Source organism: Mus caroli, unplaced genomic scaffold (assembly GCF_978045245.1).
Source record: "Mus caroli unplaced genomic scaffold, Mus_caroli_1 scaffold_19, whole genome shotgun sequence".
Taxonomy (NCBI): Eukaryota; Metazoa; Chordata; class Mammalia; order Rodentia; family Muridae; genus Mus; species Mus caroli.
Window position 1 is genome coordinate 35,361,332 of NW_028227274.1, and position 26,730 is coordinate 35,388,061.

At 49.6% G+C, this 26,730-nt stretch overlaps 1 protein-coding gene across 4 annotated transcripts; it reads right to left on the reverse strand.

Moving 5' to 3' along the window:
- Positions 1–350: 350 nt before the first annotated feature.
- Arap3 (ArfGAP with RhoGAP domain, ankyrin repeat and PH domain 3) lies at positions 351–26,730 on the reverse strand. 4 transcript variants are annotated; one of them, XM_021150376.3, is made up of 33 exons: positions 26,644–26,730; positions 24,539–25,044; positions 24,372–24,433; positions 24,162–24,273; positions 19,547–19,738; positions 19,340–19,409; positions 18,980–19,100; positions 18,714–18,898; positions 18,524–18,630; positions 17,888–18,087; positions 17,698–17,783; positions 17,375–17,557; positions 17,069–17,204; positions 16,341–16,454; positions 15,780–15,927; positions 15,581–15,683; positions 13,352–13,571; positions 12,628–12,691; positions 12,273–12,436; positions 9,682–9,894; positions 9,015–9,120; positions 7,799–7,946; positions 7,449–7,517; positions 6,178–6,252; positions 5,981–6,095; positions 3,754–3,882; positions 3,540–3,673; positions 3,233–3,315; positions 3,104–3,139; positions 2,327–2,390; positions 2,074–2,211; positions 1,811–1,849; positions 351–1,372 (listed from the first exon to the last, which is right to left on the reverse strand). In XM_021150376.3, exons 2-33 carry the CDS (start codon positions 24,823–24,825, stop codon positions 893–895), a joined length of 4,383 nt encoding a protein of 1,460 aa, XP_021006035.1. In that variant the 5' UTR covers positions 24,826–25,044; positions 26,644–26,730; the 3' UTR covers positions 351–892. The 4 variants fall into 4 exon arrangements, with proteins under 4 accessions (XP_021006035.1, XP_029327986.1, XP_029327985.1 ...); XM_029472126.2 differs by having other exon boundaries at positions 24,539–25,076; positions 26,644–26,719; XM_029472125.1 differs by having other exon boundaries at positions 19,547–19,741; positions 24,539–25,076; positions 26,644–26,719.

A 26,730-nucleotide genomic window follows, 5' to 3' on the forward strand; every position in this document is an offset into this window, starting at 1 on the left:
CTCCTGCTCCTGCCCTCTGCTGCCCCTGCCCCTCCTGCTCTGAGCACTCCCCTTATTGGTTCCTTGCCATTGTTTCTGCTCCTCAGAGCCGCCCCCTCCACATCCACCTAGTGTGAAGGCCACATCCATATTAGCTCAAGCTGTCGCTGAGTTTAGTCTCTTCAAAGTACTAAACTCACCTGACCTCTGATTGACATGTGAATTTGGTTTCTTTTCTGTAGGCTCCGTAAGAGCAAGGAACCTGTTTAATTTGTTCACATTATGTCACCCCACTTGGCAGCACCAATTAGGTGCTCAGTATATACTTGTTGAATGAATGAATGAATGAATGATGTTAAAAAGAACGAGCCTTTTGGTTCCCAATTTTATTAATAGTGATCCATTCCTCTTCAACTCTCCTTTACCCCAGCTCCCAATCCCAATCAGCCACTCTAGGGCCTCAAGGCAGTTCCAGTACATAGGAAGTGAAATAACATAGATTTAGATATTATGCCCATCTCTGGCTTCCAAACTTTCACTTTCCTATAATGTAGTAAAACCATTCTTAGGCCACAAAGCTCTCACTGAACCCCTATATCAAATATATCAACTAGGAACTGCCCTTATTGAGGGGAATATCAGGGCTCCTAGCTCAGAAACACTTCGGTGTTCACCCCTCTCCTTCTTTTAGTGACTTCATAGTACAGACAAATGGGCTGGGCCCAGAGAGGGGCCATGATCCTCCCTGAGACACACAGTCTCCAGGGCTCTCAGCCCAGTGCTCCTTCCATGGTACCATACTGGATTCCAGAGTCATCTATCCAGGGCAGAAGAAGCTCCCAGCAGTCATCTGCCATGGTGAGAGCCTGGCTTCTCCTCTGGTTACCTACCTCTTCAACTGCGGGCCCTGGGGTCATGTGAGAGGCTGGCTGGAGGGTGGATTGGAAGTGCAAGGAGGTTGGGTGGGTAAGCTGGGGGTCGGTGTTGGAAGGCTGGTGGGGCTTGGAGGTTGGGGACTGGTGGGCTGGGAAGGGCTTTCTAGACACGAGGCAGGCTCTCCTTTCCTCAGGATGAGGTTGTTGAGTTCCTGGAGCAGCTGTTCCTCTAGGGACCCTCGTGCCTGAGGACTGCTTTTTGAAGGGGGGCCTGGAGGAGGGTCAGGTATCCTCTCTTCGTGGCCCAACATGCTTGCCTTGGAGAGGGGTGGTTGATCAAAGGACCTCTGGCTGGTAAGGGGTGGATCTGACTTGGCCGACCACTCCCATGTGGAAGAGAAGGTCGTGTCCTTGGTAAGCTCAGGGAAGGCCCCGACCTCCTCATATACTGGCTCTTCATACACAGGCTCCTCCAGCTCATCTTGCTCTTCCACAGACCCCTGGGGTGACTTCATTGGCTGGATGGAAATGGAACAGCAGAGGGTGGGCACAGTGTCAGAGTCACTGTGTTATTAATCCTGGGGTCACGTTCTTCCTTGACTCAGACACTACAAAATACTTGACATATATGATGTCAGAACAACCTGTACCAGTGGGTCATGCTGCAGGGGAGTGAGATGCCCTGGACTGCAGAGTAAGGAAATGATCGTTGGTGAGGCTTGAACTCAGATCTATCTGGGTCCTGAATGCATTCACTTAACCTCTTTTCTTCTATTTCTCTGATCTGTAATTACTTTCTCCTTTCCTCATCATATCCCTCCTCACTGTCCTCCTCTGCCACAAATGCATGCATCGATGGCCCGCATCAGAACAGACATGGAGCACACCAGGGTGTGGGCAGCACGGAATACAGACAGAGCTGGCAGACACACAGCCAGAGCAAGCACAATACTCACAAAGAACATGGATAAGGTCCTCCGGTTGTGTAGTCGCCGCTGGACCCAGGTAGAGTGGGGATGAGGGGAGGGAGAGACAGAGACAAAGTGAGACCTGGCAACAGGAGGTGCTGGTGGGAAGTGAGGGCACAGAGACTGTGGACAAGAGGATCGTGGTGAGGGGGTGGGGCATCTGGCATACAGGCACACTGTTTCCTCCTGCAATAGGACAAGGGTAAGGGCAGGAGCAGATGCTTAAAACATGCTGGGGGGTAGGGTCTCACCAGGGTCTGATTGGCAGAGAGTAGGGTGGCTCCACTGTCATCCCCTCGGATGGGCAGCAAGGGCATAGTGCCAAACTTCTGACGAGCAAGGTCAGAGGAGGAACGGCGACGTAAAACCACAGACTGTTGGTCATCATGCTGAGGAGACAGTGGGCTGTTGGCACTGGTCGCCTGGGTGGCACTGGGGGGTGGGGGTGTGGCTGGACCCCAGAAGCACCAGAAGCCCAGCCTTCAGCTTCTTCTTTCTCCTCACCTGGGCTTTAAGGATGCTTGTGGTCCAGTCCCACATCTCCTCCTCATCCGTGCAGGACAGACAGCTGTGGGCGAACAGAGTGATTCAGGAAACTGAAGGAGTCCTAGCAGCAAGTGTGGAGGAACAGAGGAGACGGTAGAGGAAGAGGACAGGGCAGAGCTAGGAGAGATCTCAGTCAGAATAAAGTGCTTGCCATACAAGCATAGGGATCGGAGTAGGATCCTCAACATGTGTCAGAAACGGGGACACTAGAGAGATGGCTCAGTGGTTAAGAGCACTGGCTGCTATTCCAGAGGACTTGGGCTCAACTCTCATCACCCACACGGTGCCTCATAACCGTCTATAATCCTAGTTTCAGGCATTCTGATGCCTCTGTGGCCACCAGGCCTACACATGGTACACAGATATAAATTCAGGCAAAACAACTCATACACATAACTTTTTTAATTAAAAAAGAAAAGAAAAAGCTGAGGCTGGCATGGTGGCTAGTGCCTGTTATCCCAGTGCTGAGAAGCTAGAAACAGGGAGCTCTCTGAGACTTACCGGCCAGCCAGCCTAACCTAACTGGCAAACCCCAGGTCCTAGTGAATGACACCTGAAGTTGACCTCTGACTTCCACATGCATGAGCGCGCGCGCACGCACACACACACACACACACACACACACACACACACACACTGACAGAGACACAAACACATGCATGCACAGATGGTCAGCCAGATGGACAGACAAGGAGCAGGGTAGAGGCAGAGAAGCAGCTAGCTAGAGATACTCACAGGTGCATCTTTTCCAATATTAATGTGAAACCCCACCTGAAAGGCAAAGCAGACCAGTAGTTAGGGTAACTAAAAGCCAGAGAGGTGTCAGCAGGGAAGCCCTAGGTCAGGACAGGGAGGAAAACTCACAGTGTTGGAGGTTTTAACTTCTTGCGGATTCCCAGGTAGACCTTGGCACCTTCCAGAGACCACTCCCGTTCTGGCTTAGAGCTCTGAGAACATGAGCAAAGGCAGTAAGACTGAGATATACAAAAACACCATCGTTAGGAAAATCAAGAAGTCATGGGCGCACTGGGCACGTGATCATAGAATAAGAAAAGTCAACGTCAGTGAAGCAATGAGATTGGTGAGGATATGGGCTGTGGGGTCAGGGGTTGGTACAGTTAAGGCTCCTGATGCCACCCAGCATCCCACCCTACTAGCCCCAGGGCATCACCTTCTTCTCCTTGAGCAGCAGCAGGCATCGGCCACGCACCAAAAAGAACCTCTCCTGGAAACGGTTTCCCAGCAATCGAGGTGGCTCCTCACGACACCGTAGCAGCCCCACCCGTGGACTCTCACGCCGGACTCCTGGACACAGAAGAGCAATGCTGGGAGGGGACTCTCGGGAGAGGGGCCTAGAGAATGCTGGGCTGAGGGAGGAGGCTCACCTGTGAAGAGGCAGCCAGCGTGTGCCATAGAGACTTTTCTCAGAAGCAGAGAGGCTGAGCAGGGCTCTGGAAGCTGGCACCACTGCAAGGCCTGCTCTAGAACCTTTTCTTTGGGATGCAGTGGCCTCTCTGAAGGGAAATGTTGAGACAGGTAATAATCACAAAAACTAGCCAGAGCCTGGAGGTCCTGTCTCACCTCCCACTGGTTCATTCATTCTTTCATACCCCCTTCTAACCACAGCCCCTGATGCTATGCCAGGTACCATATCCCAGGGATACAATGGTAAGAATGATACATAGGCCTGTTACAGCCTAATGAAGGCATCAACAGTAGACAATCAGTTAAGCAAAGCAGCAAAACAGAGACCAGTAATGACTTAAATTAAAGGTATATGTTTCTAAGTGTGTGTGTGTGTGTGTGTGTGTGTATGTGTGTGTGTAATGCTTTCCTATAAGCTAGAGTTACAGGCAGTTTGTAAGTGTGTGTGTGTGGGGGAGGGGGGTGTTTCCTGGAAACTAGAATTACAGGCAGTTTGTAAGCCACCCAGTATGGAGACTTGAACCAATTTCTGGTCCTCTACAAGACAGTTCAGTAGGCATTCTCAACCACTGGGCCATTTCTCTAACCCCCAGTAATCACTTTGAAATAAAATAATATTTAAGAGGCACATGGAGAAACAGAGGCACAGAGAGAAAAGCACGTGAGCAGGTGAGGTAGGCTGGTCAGGCGAGGCCATCAGATGCTGCATTTATAGACAAGGCTCCTCAATCTATCTGAAAGATCAGGCAGAGCAAGCTGTACCTAAGATCATGGGTGATCTTTTTTGTTGAATTTTTTAATTTGGTTTGGGCATGTTTCTTTGTTTTGAGACAATGTTTCACTGTAGCTCTGGTTGGCCTGGAACTCTATATAGAACAGACTGTCCTCCAATTGCCTCTGCCTTCCTACTGTGGGATTACAGTTGTGCACCACCATAGCTCCAGGTAGGATCTTATAGGACCAAAAAATGCAAGAACAGATGCCAGGAGTCAAGAAATTGTTCTTGGGGGATCTAAACAGCAAGTGTGGCCCGAATGGGAATGTGTGCAGCTTAGTGGTGCATGCTTGCCTTTCGTGTTCAGTCCTCAGCATGGAGGAGAGAGGGTGCACTCTCCTCTCACAGAAACAGGTCAGAGAACTGCTGATGTGAGATGATGTCTGAGAGACAAGCAACAGACAGGAAGTCAAGGTTTTGCAGGCCATGATGAGGGCTTTGAGCTTTATTCTAAATTTATTAGGAACCCATCAGAAAGTTTTAACCATAGCAACGGCATGATCTGGTTTATACTTGAAATGTTCATTTGGCTGCTCTTCAGAAACTAGATTGTAGAGAGGAAAGAACAGAACCCTGTCAAGCTGTCCCCTGTCTAGAGCCAGGCATTTCAGTGGTTCGTATTGGGAGGCAGAAAGATAATGGTGGCCATGAGTAGGATGGGAAGTAACAGATATGGGAAAGAATGATAGACGTGAGGGCTGCCAACATGACTAATTAATAGGAACTATCAATATGACTAATTAATTGGTGGGCATAGGATTTCTGGACTTAATAACTGAGTAAACCATGATACTATTTGCCGAAAAAAGAAAAACCAGAAAATAGTCTGGATTTTATATTGGGAGAGGGGCCTAAGAAGAAAGGAAATATCAGTCTTATGTACTGAAATGCCTGTGAGAAGAGGAAGTGTCAAGTAGGCAATTGGATATGTAAGTCTAGAGTGCAGAGGAGATATCTGAACCAGAGATAAACATCTGGTTGGTTAGCCAGGCATGCTGGTGTATACCTGTCGTCCCAGCACTTGGGGAAAAGAAGCAGGGGGATTTCCATAAGTTCAAGGCCAGCTTGATCTACATAGTGAGTTTCCAGCCCACTGGAATTAACTTGGATATCAGTTAAGTATTTAAAGAAATGGGGAAGAATGTAGGTAGAAAAGAAGAAGGGGCCCAGGATTGGTTCGTAGCCCTTCTAACACTTCAATCTTGGCAAAGTGGGGAGGGAGGCTCCTTCAAGATAGAGGAAACCTTTACTGATGCCAAGAGAAGAGGACTAAGAAAATAAAATTCATCCAGGGTGAACACCCTCTTGTGTGGATGAGTTGACTAGTAAAATGTCCATTACATTTGGTAACAGAGAAGTCATGGATGACCTTGGTCATGTGTCCACGCACACAAACGTGTGATGATACTCACCAAGCTCTCCGTGTTCAAGAATTTCAAATGTCACCCACAAGTCTGTCCCTGATGCCGCCCCTCGCATCTCCAGCACCTGGTTAGTCAACTCCTCAGCAGTCAGTGTTGGGGATACCTAGCATACAGACAAGAGGACCCACACTCATTAGGGCCTTGCTCCTGCCCACCCCTACCCCTTCAGATCCCTCAACACTGACCTTTAGGGTGACACAGTTGTCCGGGAGCTGCTGTTCTATGTAAACCTCCATGATGAGGTCTCCAGCCTGGGACAACTGGGGGCAGGCGGATAAAGGTGGATGGGGAAATTACAAAAATTCCAAGATGGAGGAGTGCCTCCTAGGTACCTCCCCCAGCAAAGAGCTCCTTCCAGCCCCTACTACCAACACGGCTTGGGCCTTGGAAAGAACTCCAAGATGAGCACGATGAATGTTTAGCTGTGAATGGTGCCACCTCAGACAGTGCAGTACAGCAGCCTCAAGAAGAGGTTTGCAGTCAAGACTCTCTGAGTTCTTTCTCTACCACTTCCACTGTAACCTACTTTGAATAAGTAATTAAAAAAAATGAGACTACCAACTTTATGGAGTTCTGTGGTTCTAAAATGAGATTAGAGGTACTTGTAACATAGGAAGTCCTTAGCAGTTCTTGCTTTTGTGTTTTATACAATAATCTTCCTGCCCCACCCCAAATCCCCCAAGGTCTCAGACTGGCCTTGAACTTTGAGACAGGGTCTCATATAGACCCAGTCTGGCCCAGTTTATTTTTAAAAAATTATTTATCTTTTTTTTATGTACATTGATGTTTTGCCTGCATGTGTTCCTGGAACTGGAGTTGTGAACACTTGTGAGCTGCCAGGTGGGTTCTGGGAATTGAACCCAGATCCTCTTGAAGAGCAGCCAGTGCTCTTAACCACTGAGCCACCTTTCCTGACCTTAAACTTTTGATCTTCCTGCTTCTGCCTTCTAAGTGCTAGGATTACAGGCATGTGCTGCCAGTTCTGGGGATCCATCTCAGGGCTTCACACATGCTGGGCAAGCACTTATCTGAGCTCCATTTCCATCCTTGACCTGCAGAGCTCTCCATGGCTGAACTCTTGATCCACCCAGCCCAGACACTAGGATGACAAGCATGGACTACCCCACCTGGCTTTCCTGAGATCTCCTGTACTTAGAAATGGGGTGCTGGGTGTGTATCTCAGTGATGGAATGCTTGCCCAGGCTGTGCGAGGCCCTGGGTTTAATACTCAGTATCCCTGAGAAAGGGATGAACTGAGGAAACCCCATAGCGGAATAAATGGAACAAGCACACTACCCAAAACACCTCCCTCCTGGGGATTCCCCTGTCCACCAAAGAGCCAAGGGTAAATGTGCAGGAAGGCAGGCTAGGAAGCTTCCTTGAGTGGACAGAAGATGCGTTTCCTATGGTGATGTCCCTCTGGTCCACTCAGCAGTCTAACGTTAGGGCGTGTTACCTGCACATCCTTCCAGGTGGTAATGAGACTGACCTCCAAGTCAATCTGAGCTGCCTGGTCCGAGTCAATCTGCAACAGGACCAAAAATATCTCAGGGGCTACCGGGAAAGGAGGGAAGCAGGGCAGATAGCAAGGTCAAAGGGGAACTGGATAAGAGGGCTGGAAGCCTGAAGAACAGGAATCAATAACAAGAGGATATTGGGGTTTAGATTGATGGAGAAGGAAGCCCAGGACTCTGAGAGGAAGTTACCAGTGCAGGCATAGGCTAGGGCTTGAGGGATGAGGGTCTAGACTCTGAGTCCACAGGGCTAGGACAGAGGGGTTGTATGGCAGGGTCAGGGAAGCCTTACATCAAAGACAGAGATGTAGCCATCGATGAGCTCCTGCAGTACCCGAACCTCATGCTCTCCCCGCCCATCTGTCTGGAACACACTAGGCGCAAACAGCAGGGCCAGGTTCCGCGTGCACATCTGGTTTAGAGCCGCACACTTCTGCACCCTGCAGAGAGAGACCCCAGAGCCGTGAGTCCAGCTCATGGTCACCACTTCACCAACACATCCATTACTTTGGAAGACCTTTACCGCATCTCTATCAAGTGCCAAGTGCTAGGCTGAGTGTGGGGTATATGTCAGTGGATTAAACAGTATTGGCCCCAAGGAGCTTTGACTATCTCAGACAGTTAAGGTATGGCTGATCATTACTAGAGCAGGCATCCATAGTTTTTATGTAAAGAATAGGCAATAAATATTTTAGACCCTCAGGCCATATACTCTCTTGTAACTTCACAGCTTAGCTGCCCTACTGTTAAAGAAGCCATATGAATGGGTGTGACTTTACACCTTACAGGCTTTTATTTGGAAACCCAGGCAAGGAACTGGATTTGGTAATGGTCCTATATTTGGCAATCCTCTGTAATACCAATGCAACATAACCAGGCCTGCACCCCACACCAGAAACCCTTTCTCCTAATACACTAAAGGTGGGTCTGCATCTTAATCTTTATTTCTTAGAACAAATTTCTTACTTGGCATAGTCTAATAAAAATAATAATTATGTTGATTTCCAATCATTTCTGAAGTTTATAACATGCCATGTGCTATACTAAGATTTTCACATAGCCAGGCAGTGGTGGTGTATGCCTTTAATCGCAGCACTTGGGAGGCAGAGACAGGCGGATTTCTGAGTTTGAAGCCAGCCTGATCTATAGAGTGAGTTCCAGGACAGCCAGGGCTACACAGAGAAACCCTGTCTCGAAAACAAAAAACCAAAATCACATGGCTTATTTTATTTCATTTTACTTTCCTACAACCTATCAGGTAGAAACTTCATTACATCACCTTCCTTTTGAAAGCAAGCAGACTGAGGCTAAAGTTGCCTGGCTAGAACGGGAGAGCCAGATTAAAGCCTAAGTCTACATAGTCCCCAAACCCACTCTGAACCTTTAGCCACAACACCCTCACATAGCAGCTATTAGTGACATGAATTAAAGAATGAATGAAGTTGTGCCATTGGTTTGAAGTAATGAAGGATCAGGAGAGGGGGCTAAGACGGCCTGACTGTACTGACCGGTACAGATGCCCGATGAGGGTGGCCAGTGTTCTGCGGTTGACTCGAGGCAGGCAGCTAATCACTTCTTTGTACTTCTCCAGGCGCTGATTCTTCTGGGGAAGCTCTAGGGACCGAGGGAGGAGAGTTAGAGAGGAACCAGGAAGAGAGAGAATGGATGCAGAAGGAAGGGATATTCTGAGACATAAACCCAGGATGGATGGATCTCCTTCTGCCTTCTACCTCCCTGTGAAGGTCAGTTTTTGTCAACGTGACACAAAACTAGAATCACCAGGAAAGAGAGAACCTCAATTGAGGAATTGTCTCCATCAGATTGGCCTGTGGACACCTCTGTTGGGGCGTTTTCTTGATTGATGATTGATGTGGGAGGGGCCAAGTGCACTGTGGGTGGTGCCATCCATGGGCAGGTGTAAGGAAGAAGACTGAGCAAGTCATGGGGAGCAAGCCAGTAAGCAGTTCTCCATGCTTCCTGCTTGAGCTTCTGCCCTGGGCTTTTTCAGTGATAGATTGTGTTGTGGAAATGTTAAGCCAACTAAATCCTCTCCTCCCTAATTTCTGGGTGACCACCAGGATGGGGAATGTTGGGGAAGGGACTGCCCAGTTCCACAGGAGAACTTTGTGGGTACTGACAGAGGAAGATGAGATCTGGGGTGAGTCTTGGAAGTACCTGCAGCTTCTCTCCATCGAGGCAGCAACCTAGCAGAGGTCACGGGGTCATCAAGCTCTCGAAAGAAGCGTTTGAGTGTGTCAGTAACATCTTCTACAAAGTGTTCCCGTGGTCTAAGCTTCACTGACCGGGCATCCCGCCTAAACTCAGCCAAGAGTCGCAGGCTGCGGGCTCGAGCGCCTCCTTTCCGATATACACCTTCCAGCCGGAGCCCTGAAAACAGCCAGCAGTCTCTGTTTAGTAACAAGTGAAGACAATGCCCCACTCACCCAGCGGCCCCCTTAGGATCCTCCCCATGTATGCGGCTGTTAATAGAATCCATGGATGCTTAAGTTTCTTGTATGAAGTGATGTATTTCTATATAACCCTACATATATCATCTCTGGATTACTTGCAATACCTATATAAAGAATGAGAAAAAAAAGCATATAGTCACTACAATATTTTTCGCATTTTCTATCTTTAATTGGTTGAATATACAGATGTTAAAAACTGTGGCTAGGGCTGGTGAGATGGCTCAGTGGGTAAGAGCACCCGACTGCTCTTCTGAAGGTCCAAAGTTCAAATCCCAGCAACCACATGGTGGCTCACAACCACCCATAATGAGATCTGATGCCCTCTTCTGGTGCATCTGAAGACAGCTACAGTGTACTTACATAAAAATAAATAAATAAATCTTAAAAATAAATAAATAAATAAATAAAAAATAAAATAAAAAATAAAAAAAACTGTGGCTACAGAGGGTCATGTGTACTTCTGGTGCCTCCATGGTAACTTGTGAACACATACAGAGTAAAGAAAAAATCAGTTCTTTTCCCATTCGCATGCTCTTAGCTAAGATCTCAGGTCATAAACAAAATACCTTTTGGGGGGGTTGTTTGTTTGTTTGTTTGTTTGTTTTCTGTTTTGGAGGAACTAGGAATGGAAACCAGGGTCTCACACATCCTAGGCAGATCTTGGCCTTGAGTTGAGAGTCAATGAATCAATCATATACCTTAGATAAACAGCCTTTAGATGACAAAACACACAAGGGTTTTGTCAGTTGTGGTGGTGGTTTTGTTTTTGGTTTTGTTTGCTTTTGTTTTTTTTATTTATTTTTTTATTTTTTGATTGGTTGATGAAAAAATCTTGTGCCCAGAAGTTCAGGGGACTCTAATCCTGTCTCTCCCTTGGGAGAGATACTGAGATTCTGTATTCAGCAATTAAGTGTTTGCAGTGGCTTTATAGACCATAACTCCTGCAAATAATGAGAGCTGATGATGTTTGTTTTCTTAATACCCATCTTCCCAGTAGTCTGTGAGCCTCGCAGGATCTTCCTTATTCACTGCCACCTCCCGACAGCCACATGCTAGCACCTGAACCAATATCTATGGAACGAGTGTGGTAATGCAGGGAGTTGGGAGGGAAAGCTGTGTCCATCCCAGGGCCTTCTCTTAGGGCCTCAGACTGAATTCTTCAAATAAACGCTAGGGAAGCTAAAAAAAAAAAAAAAAAAAAGGATCTGGAGACTGGTGGCTGAGACATCACTGAATGAGATCATTTCCGTGGCGAGGAGAAGGTCGGTAGCCACTGACTATCCATCACCCATGACTGGTAAAATGCAACTCTTCTTGTGGTCATAAAGGTATCCTTTGTTTTTTTCCAATATTGTAGATTAAACCCAGGGCTTCTTACATGCCAGGTAAAACCCCTACCCATAATCAATACCTTTGTTTGGGGTTGTGGGGGGAGGGGGGAGGGGTATGAAACAGGATTTCTCTGTGTAGCTTTGGTTATCCTGGAACACTCTCTCTCTCTCTCTCTCTCTGTGTGTGTGTGTGTGTGTGTGTGTGTGTGTGTGAGTGTGTGTGTGTGTAAACCAGGTTGCCTCTGCCTCCCTAATGCTGGGACCAAAGGCATGTGCCACCACCGCCTGGCCCTTTTTGTATTTTTTATTTTGAGATAAGGTCTCAGTAAGTTGCTTATGCTGGCCAGAACTGAGAATCCTTCTGCCTTGGATGACCAAGAAGCAGTGGTTTCAGGCCTATATCAGCAGGCCTCCTTGTTCTGTTTTGCTTTTGTTTTGGTTCCTCAGTTGGTTTTGGTACTGGGAATTGAACCCAGGACCTGTAACCTCCTTGGTTTTCTATGAGTTTTCTTTTTCAATATCCAACCTCATAAAAAAAGTTCCTAGGAATTTTGTAGATTTGTCTGGCCAGGCTGCAGTAGGAACTCAGCAGGCTGCTTGCAGTCGCTGACCCTTTAGTCCTAGACACTCTCCTCCTCCGAACGATCATTCTAACCAGACCTTCAGGGATCTGCCTCGTAGGCGCCTCCTCCCAGCCCACCACATGGTTGAATCCTCACACCCCGTACGCAAGTGTCAACTGAGCCTTGTTTGACATACCCCATTTCACTGTCACATTAGATTGGAAAATGAAGATCATTTGGTTCCATTTTATAGATGAGGGAACTAAGGCTCAGAGAGCATCTGGTATCATTTTTACACACGCACGCACGCACGCACGCACGCACGCACGCACGCACGCACGCACACACCCTGACTTCTCCAACCCCTCCCACTAGCTCAGTGTCAACCTGTGCCCACTCACCATGCTGCGTGACAAAACTGATGCAAGCGTCCACAATGATAGGGATGTCTCCCCTGCTCATCTGCTGCTCCTGCAGGCCCGTGCCACCCCCTCCAGCAGCACCTCCAATGGCCGTGTTCCACGCTGCAAAGTCCAGCCTGCCTTCCCCCTGCAAATACAGGGTCCTGAGACCCAAGAAGCCTGAGTTAGAGCCAGCTCCAGAGATCAGGCATGGAGGCGATGTCCCAGAGTGACCAGCAGGGGGCAGCAACGCCAAACCCAGATAGTTCCTAACCAAGGAAGCAACTTTGAGGAAGCAAGCAGTGAAGGGGTGAGAGGAAGCCGGGTTCAAAGAGTCACAGGCACAGAACATTACCTTCCTGTCTCTACGAGGACCAAATGCTCCTTTTTGTCTGGAGTGTCAGCTGCCGAGACCACACCTGTAGAAGAATCCTTGAATATTATCATCAACACCATTACAGTGAAGACTCTTAGGCAATTAAGGCATAGAGGTGCCCGCTAGCAAATAGCCTTACAGTGTTCCACTAGTGAGCGACACACTGTTACATCCATGCTACACAGGACTGCTCAGAAGTTAAATAATTTGCCTTACATTGTTTGCTACAAAATAGCAAAGCTGAGCTAAAACCCAGGTCTCTTGTTCCCAGAGTCCTGGAGCGTTATTCTAGAGTTTTCTTCTTTTAGAAGACATTAAGTGAAGATGCATGGTCCCTCCTCCTAGTCCCCAACCAGCAAATGACACTTTTTGAGTATATACAAGTTGCTTCCTGCCAGGTTCTGTGATAAACGTTTTTTGTGTTTCTTTATTTGAACCCCACTCCAGCCCTTGGAGGAAGGTCTTACAATTATTGTCCATTTTAAGATAAGAGATCACAGGCAGGGAAACATGGAAATACCCCTCCAGTGATACACAGCGAGGAACTGATGGGAACATTGTCTAAATCTAGGTAGTTTCACTATGTAACTTCTATCTGAACTGTTACATTCTACTCCTTCCCATGAGAATCCCCAAAGAAAAAAGGGTCCACTCTCGCACTCGCCCACGGCCACCCTTTAGCCCTGTCCACACCCCTGCTCACTGATCTCCTGTAGACGCCGTAAATGCACCATGTCCTCCGGAGCAGGGGGACCAGGGCCAGGCGCTGGGCACAGGAAGAGATGATCACCACGAAGGAGGCCGAAGCCCGACAGCCAGAGACCAGGGGCCAGGCCTGCGTGGGAGGGGGACCGTAGCCACAGGCGACCCATCCGCAGCAACCCAGGGCCCAGCAGCTGGTGGCAGCTGAGCGGGGAGAACCACTGTGGAAGCAGAAGGGGGATGGGGGTGGGGGGAAGACAAGGGGTCGGGGAAGCAAATGAGAATGAGAGACCACGAAAGGAGAGCAGAGAAAAGGGGGAGGAAATGTGGTGGTGGGGAGAGACCAGAGCGGGGAGACCCAGGGAGAGACCCAGGGCCAGTCCTGGAGACAGAAGGGAGGGGGCAGGAAGGAAGGGGAGATCGGGGAGAGGAACAGAAGGCACAAAGAAATTCTTTCCATTTGCCCCAGCGTACAGGAGACCCCAGTGTGGCTGCCCTGCTCCCTAAGCAAGGTGGGAGAGAAGAGGGCGTAGCCAGCATGCATTCTGAAGTTACCATGGTTGGGCAACCATCCCGGCAGGTCACTATGGAAAAAGCGATGTTTCGGGGGGGTCACACTAAAAGCAATTCGGTTCTAGCTGCATGGGTTTAAAAAAACAAACTAGGGGGGTGACAATTTTTTTTTTTTTTTTTGGTTTTTAAGAGTTCCGATCTGTCACCAACACTTTCACTAAAAATAATTTTAAAAAACTAACTGCTAGAAAAATAAAATGAACAGACAAAGATGGGAGCTGGAGTGATGACTCAGTGTTCTAGAGCTCTTGTAACTTTTGCAGAGGACCGAGGTTCAATTCTCAGAACCTACACGGTGGCCCACAACCATCCTCAACTCTAGTTCTGGGGACCTGATGGCCTATTCTGACCTCTGTGGGCACTGTGCATATACAGTGTATAGATAGGTATATACATACCTATATACAAATATACATATAGGCCAAACACTCATATATTTAAAGTAAATTAAATAAATGTAAAAACTATTTTAAAAGACATACAAGCCCTTAACTTGTATAATTAGATTCCACAAATTAAATCATCCTGCCAAACTGCTATGAAAGATTCAGAATGCTTCATACTATCATGGATTGGAACAAATAATCAGGAGACCACAACATGGTGGGCAGAGTGTCACCTGCATCAGAGATGTCATGGGGAAGCCAGAAGGTGGCTCCCAGCCTCTGGGCATGAGAAGTCTCTAGCGATATTCAGGGTAGCAGCTTTGGAGAGTCTAGGCAGGGGAAGGCAGCCGTAGGGTTAAGGAGGAGCCGCAGGCTGCACACAACTTCTGAGAAGTTGTCAGGAGGGAAGGAAGGTGCACCAGGGTGAAAAGTTGAAGGTGAACAGAACTTAGGGAAGAGCTGTTTTAGGGTGGGAGAGACTGTCGTCATCGGCAGCATCACCACCGCCATTATCTCAACGCCCACACACAGAGGGCTTACTGTGTGTGGGCTTCGGATGTCACCTAATCCTCATCCCCAGGGGGGGAGTCTTTACACCCACTCTACAGACGTGGAAGAGCTCCCCGGGCTAAGTTGTAGGACTTAGATCTCAGGATGTCTGGCTCTGAGCCTAAACTTTTTACTTCCAGGAAAGGAAGCTGAGACTCAGAAATTGACTGGTCGAGGTATGGAGAAGGTACGGTGTCTGAAAGTGACTGGCCATGATGGCACTTGCCTGATATCCTGGTGCTCGGGAGGCAGAAACAAGGAGGATTGCTTAAAGTCAGAGGCCAGGCTGGTGTACACTGCAAATTCCATGTTAGCCAGGGCTACATAGCAACACACTGTTTCATTAAAGACAAAAAAAAAGAAAAAAAAAGGAGCCTTTGCCTGTTGGAGTTAAGAGCACTGGATGCTGTTCTAGAGGACTCAGGTTCATATCCTAGCATTCACATGGCGGCTCACAGTTGTCTGTAACTCTAGCTCCGGGGTCTCTGACACGTCACACAGACAAATATGCAAGCAAACCACCAATGCACATAAAATAAAAATAAAATTCCTCCAAAGGTCGTTGAGAAAACTAAATGAGATATTGAGTGGGTGCCTTTCTTAAAATGCAGGGCTTGGCGCAGAGTAAGCCATCAGCCAGCTCTGCCGGGTAGCGGACTAGAACATGTTGGGAGGAGACGGAGATGGACATCAGGAGCTGCCGGAAGGTCTTGCCGTCTCACCTTGCCCACTGCACTGATCCAGGCCTCTAGACTGTCTGCTCCATCGGTGGCAAAATGCTGGATTCTTCCCCCAGTGAGGATGAGTTCAAAGGAAAAGGGGAACCTGCAGAGAAGACCAGGTTAGGAGGACAGCAGGGGACAATGAAGGGGCTGCCAGGGTGGCACTAGCAAGACCAGGGGCGGAGAAGAGGAGTGTCACCTGTCAAGGTCACCTGGATCAGCAGGTGGGGGGCTTACACCCAGACATACAATATCCTGGGGCTGGAGAAGGCTGAGGGGTTCAGGGCTGCTCTCTGATGCAAACATTTCCAGGGCAGCTCCCAGCACACACCACAAGCGGGGAGGAGCTAAGTGAAAGAGAGATGGAGGAGCTGTCATTCTCCCCATTGTCACAGTCCCCAGTCCCCACACACTCACTTCCCATCAAGCCACCTCCCTATGGTTGGTACTACAGAACCTTCCCAGTAACTCTATCAAGTGGGTTTATATTTAGGGCTGCTCTGCAGATGGGAAAACTGAGGCTTGCTGTCTGTGCAGAATGAGGGAGGAGCAGAGAGGATACTTGACCCAGACAGAAAGCAGAATTTCTTATCTGTCATCTAGGGAGGTAACCTGACCTTGTCCCTCTCTCACCCCCAGCATCCCAGCCTACTGCAGGGCACTTGCCTATGCCAGCTCTGTCCTCCTGTCTCTAGGCAGCGCGTCCACACCTAACCTACTCTCTGCCCCTGTCCCCTCCCATGTCCTGGCTCCTGCTCACCATCCCGGCCCCTGCGAAGGGGTGGGGCTCCAGCCTTGTTGCTGATGGAACCACAGTATAGGAAACCTCTGTAAGTGGCAGGCACTACCACCTCATTGTATACTCCAGGGGAGTCTGCAAGGGGAAGAAGTGATAAGTTGAGGATCATAGTGTATGGATGGCATGACTCCCTTTGGGAAAATTCATCCAATAGAATCAGATCATGGGGTCCAACTCCACCCACAGCAGGGAATGCAGCCCAATGGGTGTGAGCCCCTGAACACCCAGATTGGAAGAGGGACATAGAGAAGTCTCTAGTGCATTTTTTCTCCCATCAGCCATCCAAACAGCCAGGCAGCTCTAGTCGGACACTTCAGAGCATGGCCATCAGTTAAGTGTCTTGGCCTATCTGGCCTGACAAATGGAAGCCAACATCATTAAACCAACCACTCATTTGAGAAACAAGAATGCCTCCCAGGAAGATGAGACCGGTCCTGCAGGTTGATGCTTGTCAGAATGGTAAGGCGGTAACACTTGGGCACATCCTGACTATTACAGGCAGTGACCTCAGGCCCTCATCAGTCAGTCAACCTTTGACCTCAGGAAGTCTGAGGGGTTGGGAAACTGACAAGCCTGCCATTGCAATAGATGTGGCAATGGGGTAGTGGTGCCCCCTTGAAAGAAATAAGTCACAGGTTGAGGCTGAGACCTCCTAGGGAGAGAGACCAGTTACTTGGGAGGATGATGACCTGAAGGTAGAAGGCTAAGCAAGCTGCCATTGAGGGCTGAAGGGGACAAGGGTTCCTCTCCCTCAGAGGCTTCGACACAGAGGAGCTGGGCCATGTTCTTGAGCAGGTTGGGTCCTGCCATAGCTGCACACAGTGCCTAAAGGGAAGGAAGGGTCTTCATCAGCCTCATACGCAACCCAAGAGCTCTTCCAGGAACAGTCTTTTATCATCCCAAATGTAGCCTTTATTACCCATGTCTAGGCATCCCAACACAGACTGCACCCCGCCACCCCCACCTCCCCATGAACACCAACCTGTCTGTCCTACCTGGAGAAGCTGGCTATGATCTGGATGCCGAGGGTGGGGCTTCCGGAAGAGACCCAGCTTATACTTTCGGGAGATGAACTCTCCTCGAGGGCCAGGGGCTGAATCTGGATGCAGCCCTTCACCTGGGGGTAGTGCCCCTGCCCAGAAGCAATTGGCACGATCATTTCCCAAGACGATGAACAGCTACAGGATGATAAGAGGCAAAGATGAGTGACCAGAAACTCAAGGGTCTCCAAACAGCCTAGTCCCCAAGCTGGACCCAGAGTCTACTTTTGAATGCTCCTTGTCCTTTCCTCCTCCTCCTCTTTCCCTAGATTCCTCACCTGCACTATCTCATTACTCCAGACACTCGTGTCCAGCTTCAGGCTCTGCACCTTGGAGATCCCAGAGCCCAGGGCCCGGTGCTGACCTGTTAGAACACAAAAGCCAAGTGGCAGAGAACATTGAGTCCTTCCCCAAGTCCCCAGCTCCAGGACCTCTCATTCCCATTTGGGCTTGAGGCCTGCCTCTCACCTGCACACTGCTTGCAGATGACGACCCCAAGGTTGACGGCAGCCCAATCCGGCCGGGAGGCCCTGCAGTCTGCACAATGCCGGTTTGCCGGGTTGGACCAGACCTTCTCAGCCACCTCGTAGTCAGACAGGGTCTCGGTTACTGCTTCTTGCAGAGCGGCTGCCCAGCTCTGTCGAGCCCCCCCAGACTCGGCTGTGAAGCTGAGGGGTGGACAGCCAGTCCATAGGCATGGGCCCCCTCCACATCCTAACCCAATGGCCACTCCTACCGGAGCTAATAAAAGTCACTTCTGAGTCAATTTTTTATTATATTTTTAAAATTGTTATCAGGGTTTCATCTATCTCAGGCTGGCCTCAAACTTCTTATATGGTTGAAGATTACTTTAAACCACTGATCCTCTGGCTCCAAGTGCTGGGATTAGAAACACACACTATTATGCCTCATTTATGCAGTGCTGGGGATCAAACTCTAGCTGCATCCTCTTCCTTTCCTGACATCTTGACCTTGCTCACTGAATCTCACCACCTCCTCATTTACCCCCATTGATATCCGTTTGAGGAGGCCTCCAGCCCGAGGCACCTTTGCGATCTCCCTTGAAAAGACCCTACCCTTGCTTTCCACCAGGCTTGGCCCCACCTGAAGCAGCGATGGGGTGTGAGCAGATCGAAGCTTCGACTCTTGGTCTCCCGGACACTGCAGCCTTGCAGTTCAATGAAGCAGATCCCGATGCCCAGTGAGAAGGCCTGGCGGAGTCAGGGGCGCGCAACATGGTGAGATTCCAGAATGGACCGACCAGGCGCATCAGTCTCTAGTCAGCCCTCTTTACCTGCTCACTCTTGTACAGTGCCAGCTCTCCAGGGATCAAGGCAGCAAACACCTTGGCCTTGTGTCCACGCAACTCTAACGTGCCCGTGCGGAGGGGTCGTGGTGGGTGAGGGGGCCGGGGGTGGCCCAGGAGGCGCTGTTCCTTCAGGCAGGATTGCAGCGTGGAGCACCATAGGTCACGCTGAGCTGGGGTGGAAGAGAAGTCAGCTGGGTGTATACTAACCTAGCCTCCCCTCCTACCCTGACCCAGTGGGCTCTGACCCTCACCCTCACTCTCTGTGCGGAACACAAACACTCTCTGGCCGGTAATGACCTGGAGTTTGTTGTCCTTGCTGCTTCGGGTCATCTCGATGGCAGTCAGAGGGATCACACCTTTGGGGAAGGGGTCCTGGAAAGAAGACCCAGCGACCCATGGGGACAGGGACTGAGCTACATACACTCAACCTCCATGAGATTAGCATTCAATCCCCATGGTTACAGCTGATGAGCCAGCTATCTCAGATGCTGACATCTGGAAGCTGTGGTCATCCTTCTACCATGGGCTTCTAGTCCTTCTAGTCCTGAGCCTCTCTCCGTCCTCCCCATCTTTCTCTCTCTGGTATCCATGGAGCAGCTCCAGTCCCCTACCTTGTCACTGCCAAAATACATTAGACTCCTTCCATTGAACTGCACAAAACGTCTCTGGAACACATAGTTTCTGAAGAAGGAAGACACGGAGATGATTTGAGTGTTTGGGAACGTATGCTGTGGGTGATCATAAGTCCTAGAACCTGTCCCCTACCTCCCATCCCTTTTCCCTTCTCTACCCTTCCCAGCTTCTCCCAGCAGCCCTACCCCTGAGGTGAGAGCTTGTCCAGCCAGCCACTGAGCAGAGGCACGGGACGATCTGCTGTGGAGGAGAAGCTGGCATAGGGCGAAATGAGGTCATCACTGGTCTCTGCATCCTGGGTGGGTAGCGAAAGAATGGAGTCCCCAGGTAGCTCAAGGCTGGCATAACCAGCATCCTCCCGTGTCTCCAGATCTTGTCTGCTGAGCATTATGGGGGCAAGAGGAAGGAACACAAGTCAAACCAAATGCCCTCCACAGTCTCTCAGTAAGTTTGCCATCCCTGCCCTTGGCCCCTATAGCTTGGCTGGCAGGTGTGAGGTTTGCTTTGTAAATAAATGGGGTAGAGAAGCTGGCAACCCAAAAGGTTGCCCCAAAGCTTTCTCCTGAGTGTGCTTGGAAATGGTTTTACTGGGAAAATGTCAGTCCCTCTCCTCTGGAAGTGGGAAAGATGGGTAAGTGCCTTCCTGCCATGGTTGCTTGCATCTCTTCAACATACATCACTGTTGTTGTTTTTCTCCAGAATGTTCTTGGCCTTCTCTCCCTGAATTAGTTTCCATCAGTTCTTACCGGTGTGAAGCAAACTGCCCAACTGGACACCTGGTCAATCTTGTCCTCCCTCCCACAGTTCATTCTCTCCAACCCACCAGGGCTTTTTGAAAAATGCAAATGAGGTCATTGCATTCCTCTACAGGAAACCACTCAATAATGCTCTATTCACAGTTAGGAGGAACTCTGAATTCTATGCATGGGCTGCGAGTTACAGCCAGGTACCCGTAGTTTTAAAAGTTCCCAGGTTATGGCACAGCCCAGGTTACGAGTCACTCACTACTCTACCTTGTTTGCTTCTTATTGCACTGAGAAATTGAAGCAATCAGACAAGAACCCCACAGCCTCACAGCGCCAGATCAATCCAGTTTCACACACATACTCTGCCTACCTCCTGTGACTGTAATAAACACCTGTCTCAAGCCAGACTTTGCTCTGAGTACCGGATCCCACAACTCTTACCTACACAAAGACATTGTTGCAGACTTTCTCACCTTCCTCTCCATACACCCTCCATCAAATTGTTTTTACGTACTTCCAGGCACATACAGCTTTCCACACAGCTGTTTACTTCACCTCTACGTCTACCGTCAACTGTCATTCCAAAGCTTGATTCTGTTCCTTCTGATACTCTCTACTCTTATTTTCTTTTTTGAGACAGGGTTTCTTTGTGTAGCCTTGGCTATCCTAGAACTAACTCTGTAAACCAGGCTGGCCTCAGACTCACCTAGACCCACCTATCTTTGCTTCCTGAGTGCTAGGATTAAAGGTGCCTGACTTCACAGTTTCTCTTCGTAGTCCTGACTTTCCTGCAGCTTTGTTCTGTAGACCAGGCTGGCCTCGACCTCACAGAGATCTGTCTGTTTCTGCCTCCCAAGTGCTGGGATTTAAGATGTGTGCCTGCCTCCTCCTCCTCCTTCTCCTCCTCCTCCTCCTCCTCCTCCTTCTTTTAATGCATTGATCAGACTCTCATCCTTTTGAGGCCTAGCCAGAGTCCTTTGTGACCTCCATGATTCCAGAGGTCAATTCTCAGTCACAGCTTACTAAGCAGCAGCAGCCTGCCCAGCACCCTGGACTCCCCCTCCTCCTATGCCCTTGGCTTCAATGACATCATCTTCTCCTAGCTCTCCTTCTCCTTCTCTGGCTATTTTGGTTCAGTCTATTTAATGATTCTTCCTCTTCCTCAAACCTGTGGATGTAGGACGGCACAGAAGCTCTAGACTGGATCCTCTTCTCCCTTCCATCCCCTCTAAATGCTAACAGTTTCCATATTGAAATCTCTGGCTCAAATAGCCCATCCAAACGATAGGCAGGTGTGGTCAGCAATTGTATTTATTATTGCCTCTTGGACGTACTAAACTTCTCCCATTTCATATGTGAAGCAGATCTGGCCAATCTCCTTCCTCCTGTTTGATGCATAGCCTTCCTGGCTCAGATCACAATGCCATGAACTCTTAGGTGCTCAGAACCACACTATCCAGTAGAAATCAACAAGAACCACATATGCAATTCAGCAACATTTTTTAAAAACAAATATTGATGTTGGAGTGATGGTTCAGTCATCCATCTCTACTTCCACCATTAACTGTCATTCCAAATCGTTACTGTAGCTTTGGTCTAGAGCACTGGCAGCTCTTGCAGAGGACTAAGGTTTGATCCCCAGCACCCACATGGTGGCTCACAACCATCCATAGACTCAGTGTCGGGGAATCCATCACCCTCTCCTGGCCACTGTTAGCAGGAGGCATACATGTGCTACACAAATGTTCATGCAGCCAAGCACAGATGTACATGCAGCCAAAACATTCATTACACATAAAATAACTTTTATGTTTTAAAAATAATTAATTTTAGTAGTCCATATTTTATATAAGCCAAACCATAATATTTTAGTATGTAATCAATGTAAAAAAAATCACTGAAATAGAGGCTGGCTCAGTGGGTAAAGTACTCGCTGCATAAACAGAACAACACGCATTTAGATCCTCAGCCCACATGAAAAGCCAGGCACCAGGTAGGATGTCCATAGGCCATCAACAAGAAGCAGAGGTGGGTTGATCCCCAGGGCTCAATGGCTGCCCAGTGTAGCCAAATTGTTAACTCCAGGTTCAGTGAAAAAAAAAATCTCAAGAGAAAAAAAAAAGTGGAAAATAACACAGGAAGACAACTGATGTCTGTCATCCTCTGGCATCCACACATGCATGCACACATGCATGCACGGGCAAGTGCTGCTGTGTGCAAACATATGCTCACATATACATACATCCCACATGTATGACTAAGGTGACTCTTTCTGTATGTGTTGTATTTTCTCTAGCGTGGGTTTTTTTTCCAGTGGGTTCTGGCAGATGCTTTATATTTCCAGCGCCTCTCAAACCAGAGCAGCACGTTTCACATGCTCAGTCGTCACATGTGGTTAGTGGTTACATTTGGGACAGCAGAGGCTCATACTGTAGCCCTCAAAGGCAGTGCTTGGCTGCTATTCTCCTCTCAGACAACAGTGTAACATGACATTTTACCCTTAAAATGCAGCCACTTCTCACCAACCCCTCCCCTAGACTGCTGCAGCAGCCTCTCCACCTGCTCCCCCATGTTTTGCTCCCAGAGCATTCTCAGCAAAGCAAACAGAGAGATCCTTTCACAATCTAAGTCAGAACTCTCCGGTAGCTTACCGTCACTGTCACTAAGTGTAACAGTGGCCGTCCCCACAGGTCCTACCCACAAGCCCCTTTACCTCTGTCATCAGCCATGGGACCCAGCCACACCCCTCCTCTCCACTGCACTTCATCTCCCCAGGCTGTGTTCTCAACCTCCCTCTGCCTAGGGTACACTGTCTCCAGAACTCTCCAAAGCCAACTCTTCAATGCAGGTCCTTCGACCTTTTGTCCAAATGTTATCCTCAATGCCCTTTCCTCCCTCTTTCTCCTCCTCCCTCTCCCTCTCCCTTCCCTTCCCTTCTTCCTCTCCTTCCTTGTATACCTATGTACATGTCTCTGTGTGTGTGCTCTCTTGTGCAGCCCAGAGATTAATGTTGGATGTCTTCTTTGGCTGTCCTTCACCTTATTGTTTAAGCCAGGATCTCTCACTGAACCCAGAGTTCATCGATTCCCCTGGAGTGACCGGCCATAGAGCTCCAGGAATCAGCATGCTCACCCTTCTGGCCCTGAGGTTATAAGTACATGCTGCTGCCTGGCTTCTGTATGGTAGGCCTGGGGATCTGAACTCAAGTCCGCATGCTTTACCTATTGAACTGTCTCCCCAGCCCCATTTGTGTGTGTGTGCATGTGTGTGCATGTGTGTGTGTCTGTGTGTGTGTATGTGTTGAATGGTCCAATAACTTACTGAAAGTTCCAGTCCTTTATAATCCCCCCACCCCCAGCTCTCTAAACCTGTTCAACTACAACACTGCATAAACAGTAACTATTGCAGGCTGGGGAAATGGCTCAGTAGTTCAATTCCTGTGTTCAATTCCCAGCAATCACATGGTAGCTCTCAACCATTTGTAATGAGATCCGATGCCCTCACCTGGTGTGTCTGAAGATAGCTACAGTGTACACGTGCACACATGCGCACACACACACACATATACATTTAAAAAAAACTAACTATTGCTGGGTGGTGGCACAGGCCTTTAGTCCTTGCACTTGGGAGGCAGAGACAGGTGGCTCTCCAAATTCAAGGCCAGCCAGGTCTACAGAGTTCCAGGACAGCCAGAGCTACACAGAGAAACCCTGTCTTGAAAAATACCAGCTTTGAGCATGTAACAGTGCTCCCTCTTCGCTGAATGCAAAGGCATACTTTTGAATTTTAATTCTATATCTATTTGCTTGTGTGTTTCTCTGGTGGTCTGTCCCCCCTGTTGATTCACAAGCTGCCTGGGAACAAAAGTCAACAGGGAGGACAGTTGCCTATGCGCTGCACCTTGAGTGCCTGCTCACCACTGAGGGCATGAATGCTCAATGTGTAGTTGATGAGTAACTAGAACCATGGCCACCATGTCTAATGCAACTGCTCCTTAAGCTTCCTCCATCTGCCACTGCCACTCCGTTCCACCACTGCCGCTCCAAGTACTCACCTGTGTTCTGCCCTTTCCTGACAGACACCTCTGCCATCTCTCCTGTCAGAGGCTCCTGGGATCCCCACAGGCTGGACACCATAGTACAGGCAACCAGGATCCATGATGTGCACTGTCAGGTGAGGAGAGGGGTATTGGAAAGAAAGGGGGGATAAAGTGGAAGTGTCTGACATGCTGGTGGTCACAAGCCCTCTCCAGCAACCCATCTACCTGTGCCTGTTGTGGGCCTGAAGGCAGGGGTCGGGACAGTCGCCTGAGAACTATCTGGAGTCCTGAAAGGAAATTCTGATGGTTATTAAGACAGAAGGATAGCCCTCATGCCCGGTTGATCTCTTCCTCTCCTCAGGATCAGACCCCTAGGTAGAAAACCAACTCACACGTCCTGAGCTGCCTGGGCCCGACCTCTTAAGTCCAGGCCAAAGTAGATGGCATTGGGCATCATCTCCATGGTATTCGGGACTGAAGGCCGTTCAGAGGAGGAAGGAAGGAGAGGAGAGGATCTTTGCGTACACTCTGAGTTCCTGGATACTTCTGGATCCCAGAAGATTGGGCTCAGTCCAGGCCTCTGGGCAGTGGCAGGGTTGCTGAGCCCAAACACCGTCCTGGGCTTAGGCACAGGCTTGGGGGGTTGGGCATCAGGGGCTGGGCTGGGAGTTGGCTCCATGGTACTATCCAGCTGAGAATCCAGGAAACCCTCAGTAGAGCCTGCCCGCAACAGGCGCAAGATGCGTTTCCGGTGTCCTGTAGCACTGATGCCCAATTGCCTCAGCTCCTCGTGGCCCAGGCGTTGGGCCGCACCAGCTGTCGCTAGGCCATGCCGTCGGAAAGTGTCTGCATACTGCTCCAGATGCACTGCGGCCAACCACACAGCGATGTCCAGGTCCTGAGGGGCAGCCATGGGCTCTCAGGCCATTGCTGGGGGGAGGTTCAGGGTGAAGGGAGGGCTCAGGTGGAGATTCCCCACTCCCTACCACAAAGTCTGAGGCTTGGACAGGGGTGCCAGCCTCCAGATTTCTTTCAAAGAAGAATGCCCAAAGATGGTGATCTGGGGACAGAGCTGTGCCAGAAGATAAGGACAGATTCTCTCCTGATAGAAATTGAGGAAACAGAGGCCCATGCTCACAGCAAGCTACACTAGTGTTGGTCCCTAAGCGCTTGCCTCTGAGCTCTGGCCCTGTTTTCTGCGTACTCAGCCAAGTGAACATAGAACAAGATGTTGGAATGCTACAGGGCCGGACAGGGTGAGGAGGTGGAGAAGCAGGGGACACTGAGGTGGCCAGATCCAACTGCAGAGTGAGACAGGAGAGGGCAGGCCAGAGAGGAAAGAGAAACAGAGCCACTCACACTGGTTTCCAGAGCAGAGGTTCAGGGTGGACATTGTAATCCTGGTCATTCCCAGTCCCTCCTCCCCTTCCACCTATTGTCTATCCTCAGACTTCCTTCCTGTCCCTCTCCCTGGCCACCCCCACATCCTGCCTGCTGTGGTTAGGCTGCCCAGAGGGCCCCAACTAAGTCCCAATGTGTGGGGTCCTGGTCTGGGCAGAGGCCACCTAGGAAAGAGGGCTGGGTGGAGAATCTGGCCATTCAAATGAGTACCTGAAGGGGAGAGGCAGTCCAAGGTGTTCTTTGTTCCCTAACCACGTATATGCATGTACACACACATGTGCACACAACACACATTCTTAGACTCAGATGTGTGAAGACACACTCATAAACACACACTCAGCTGTGTGAATACACACACGCCTACACACAGAGACACACAAACTCTAGCACTGCCTTGTGAACACACACACACACACACACTTTATCCAAACCTTCCTTTTCTGAGCCTGCCTTTTCTTTCCCTACCCTTGTGATTAGGTCTCCGTAGTCTTGTCCCATTGGGCCAGTTTACCTCTAATCCTGCTCCATAACCTGGGTCCATCTCAGATTCAGCTTTCCTGGAGTTTTCAGCCCTGCCCTGTCCTTGTCCCTACCTCTACCTGCATCTTTCTAAATCCATCTTTGCCTCACCCCGTATTTGCTCTGTATTATGAAATTTGTCAGGCCCCAGACTTCTGACCAAGTCTTAAATTCTAACCGTCGCCTCCTATCTGCGGTTGGCCTCTATCCCTCACTGTTGCTCTCCTACGAATTGTGTCCCATACCAAAGCCCGGCTGGGGTGTTAAACCTCTGGGCCCTGAGTCAGATTCCACTCTCTTGCTGACTCAGTCTGGGCTCAAGCACCGTCTAGGAGCTGGAGGTGCTTGCGGGATGGAGGTGGCAGATGCGGGACCTGATCAAGCACGGCATTGGGCTTGGGGGAGGGCAAGAAGGGAGGAGGCAGAGGCCTGGCAATAAAGAGGGGCGGGTTCGCCGCAAGGAGGAAGGAGAGGAGGGGTAGGGAGACGCTGAGGGACCCTGAGAGCCCACGGAGGTCCCGGAGGAGGTGATGGGGTGGAGTCTGAGAAGCTGGGCCCGAGGGCTAGGGGTCCTCACCTCGCTGTGGCCTCCTTCAGCTTCAGGGTGCCGGCTGTGCTGTCCGAGGCTGAGGGGTCCGGCCCTGCCAGCACCGCCTCCCCGCAG

Bases quoted from the DNA above. Each gene is read 5' to 3' on its own strand.
- Arap3 (XM_029472125.1), bottom strand. From the start codon at position 25,059: ATGGCTGCCCCTCAGGACCTGGACATCGCTGTGTGGTTGGCCGCAGTG. The intron at 7,947-9,014 runs GTCAGTACAGTC...CTCTCTCTGCAG, and splicing joins CTCATCGGGCATCTGTACCG to GGTGCAGAAGTGTGCGGCTC. The intron at 2,391-3,103 runs GTGAGTATCTCT...GTTCGCCCACAG, and splicing joins ATATTGGAAAAGATGCACCT to CTGTCTGTCCTGCACGGATG.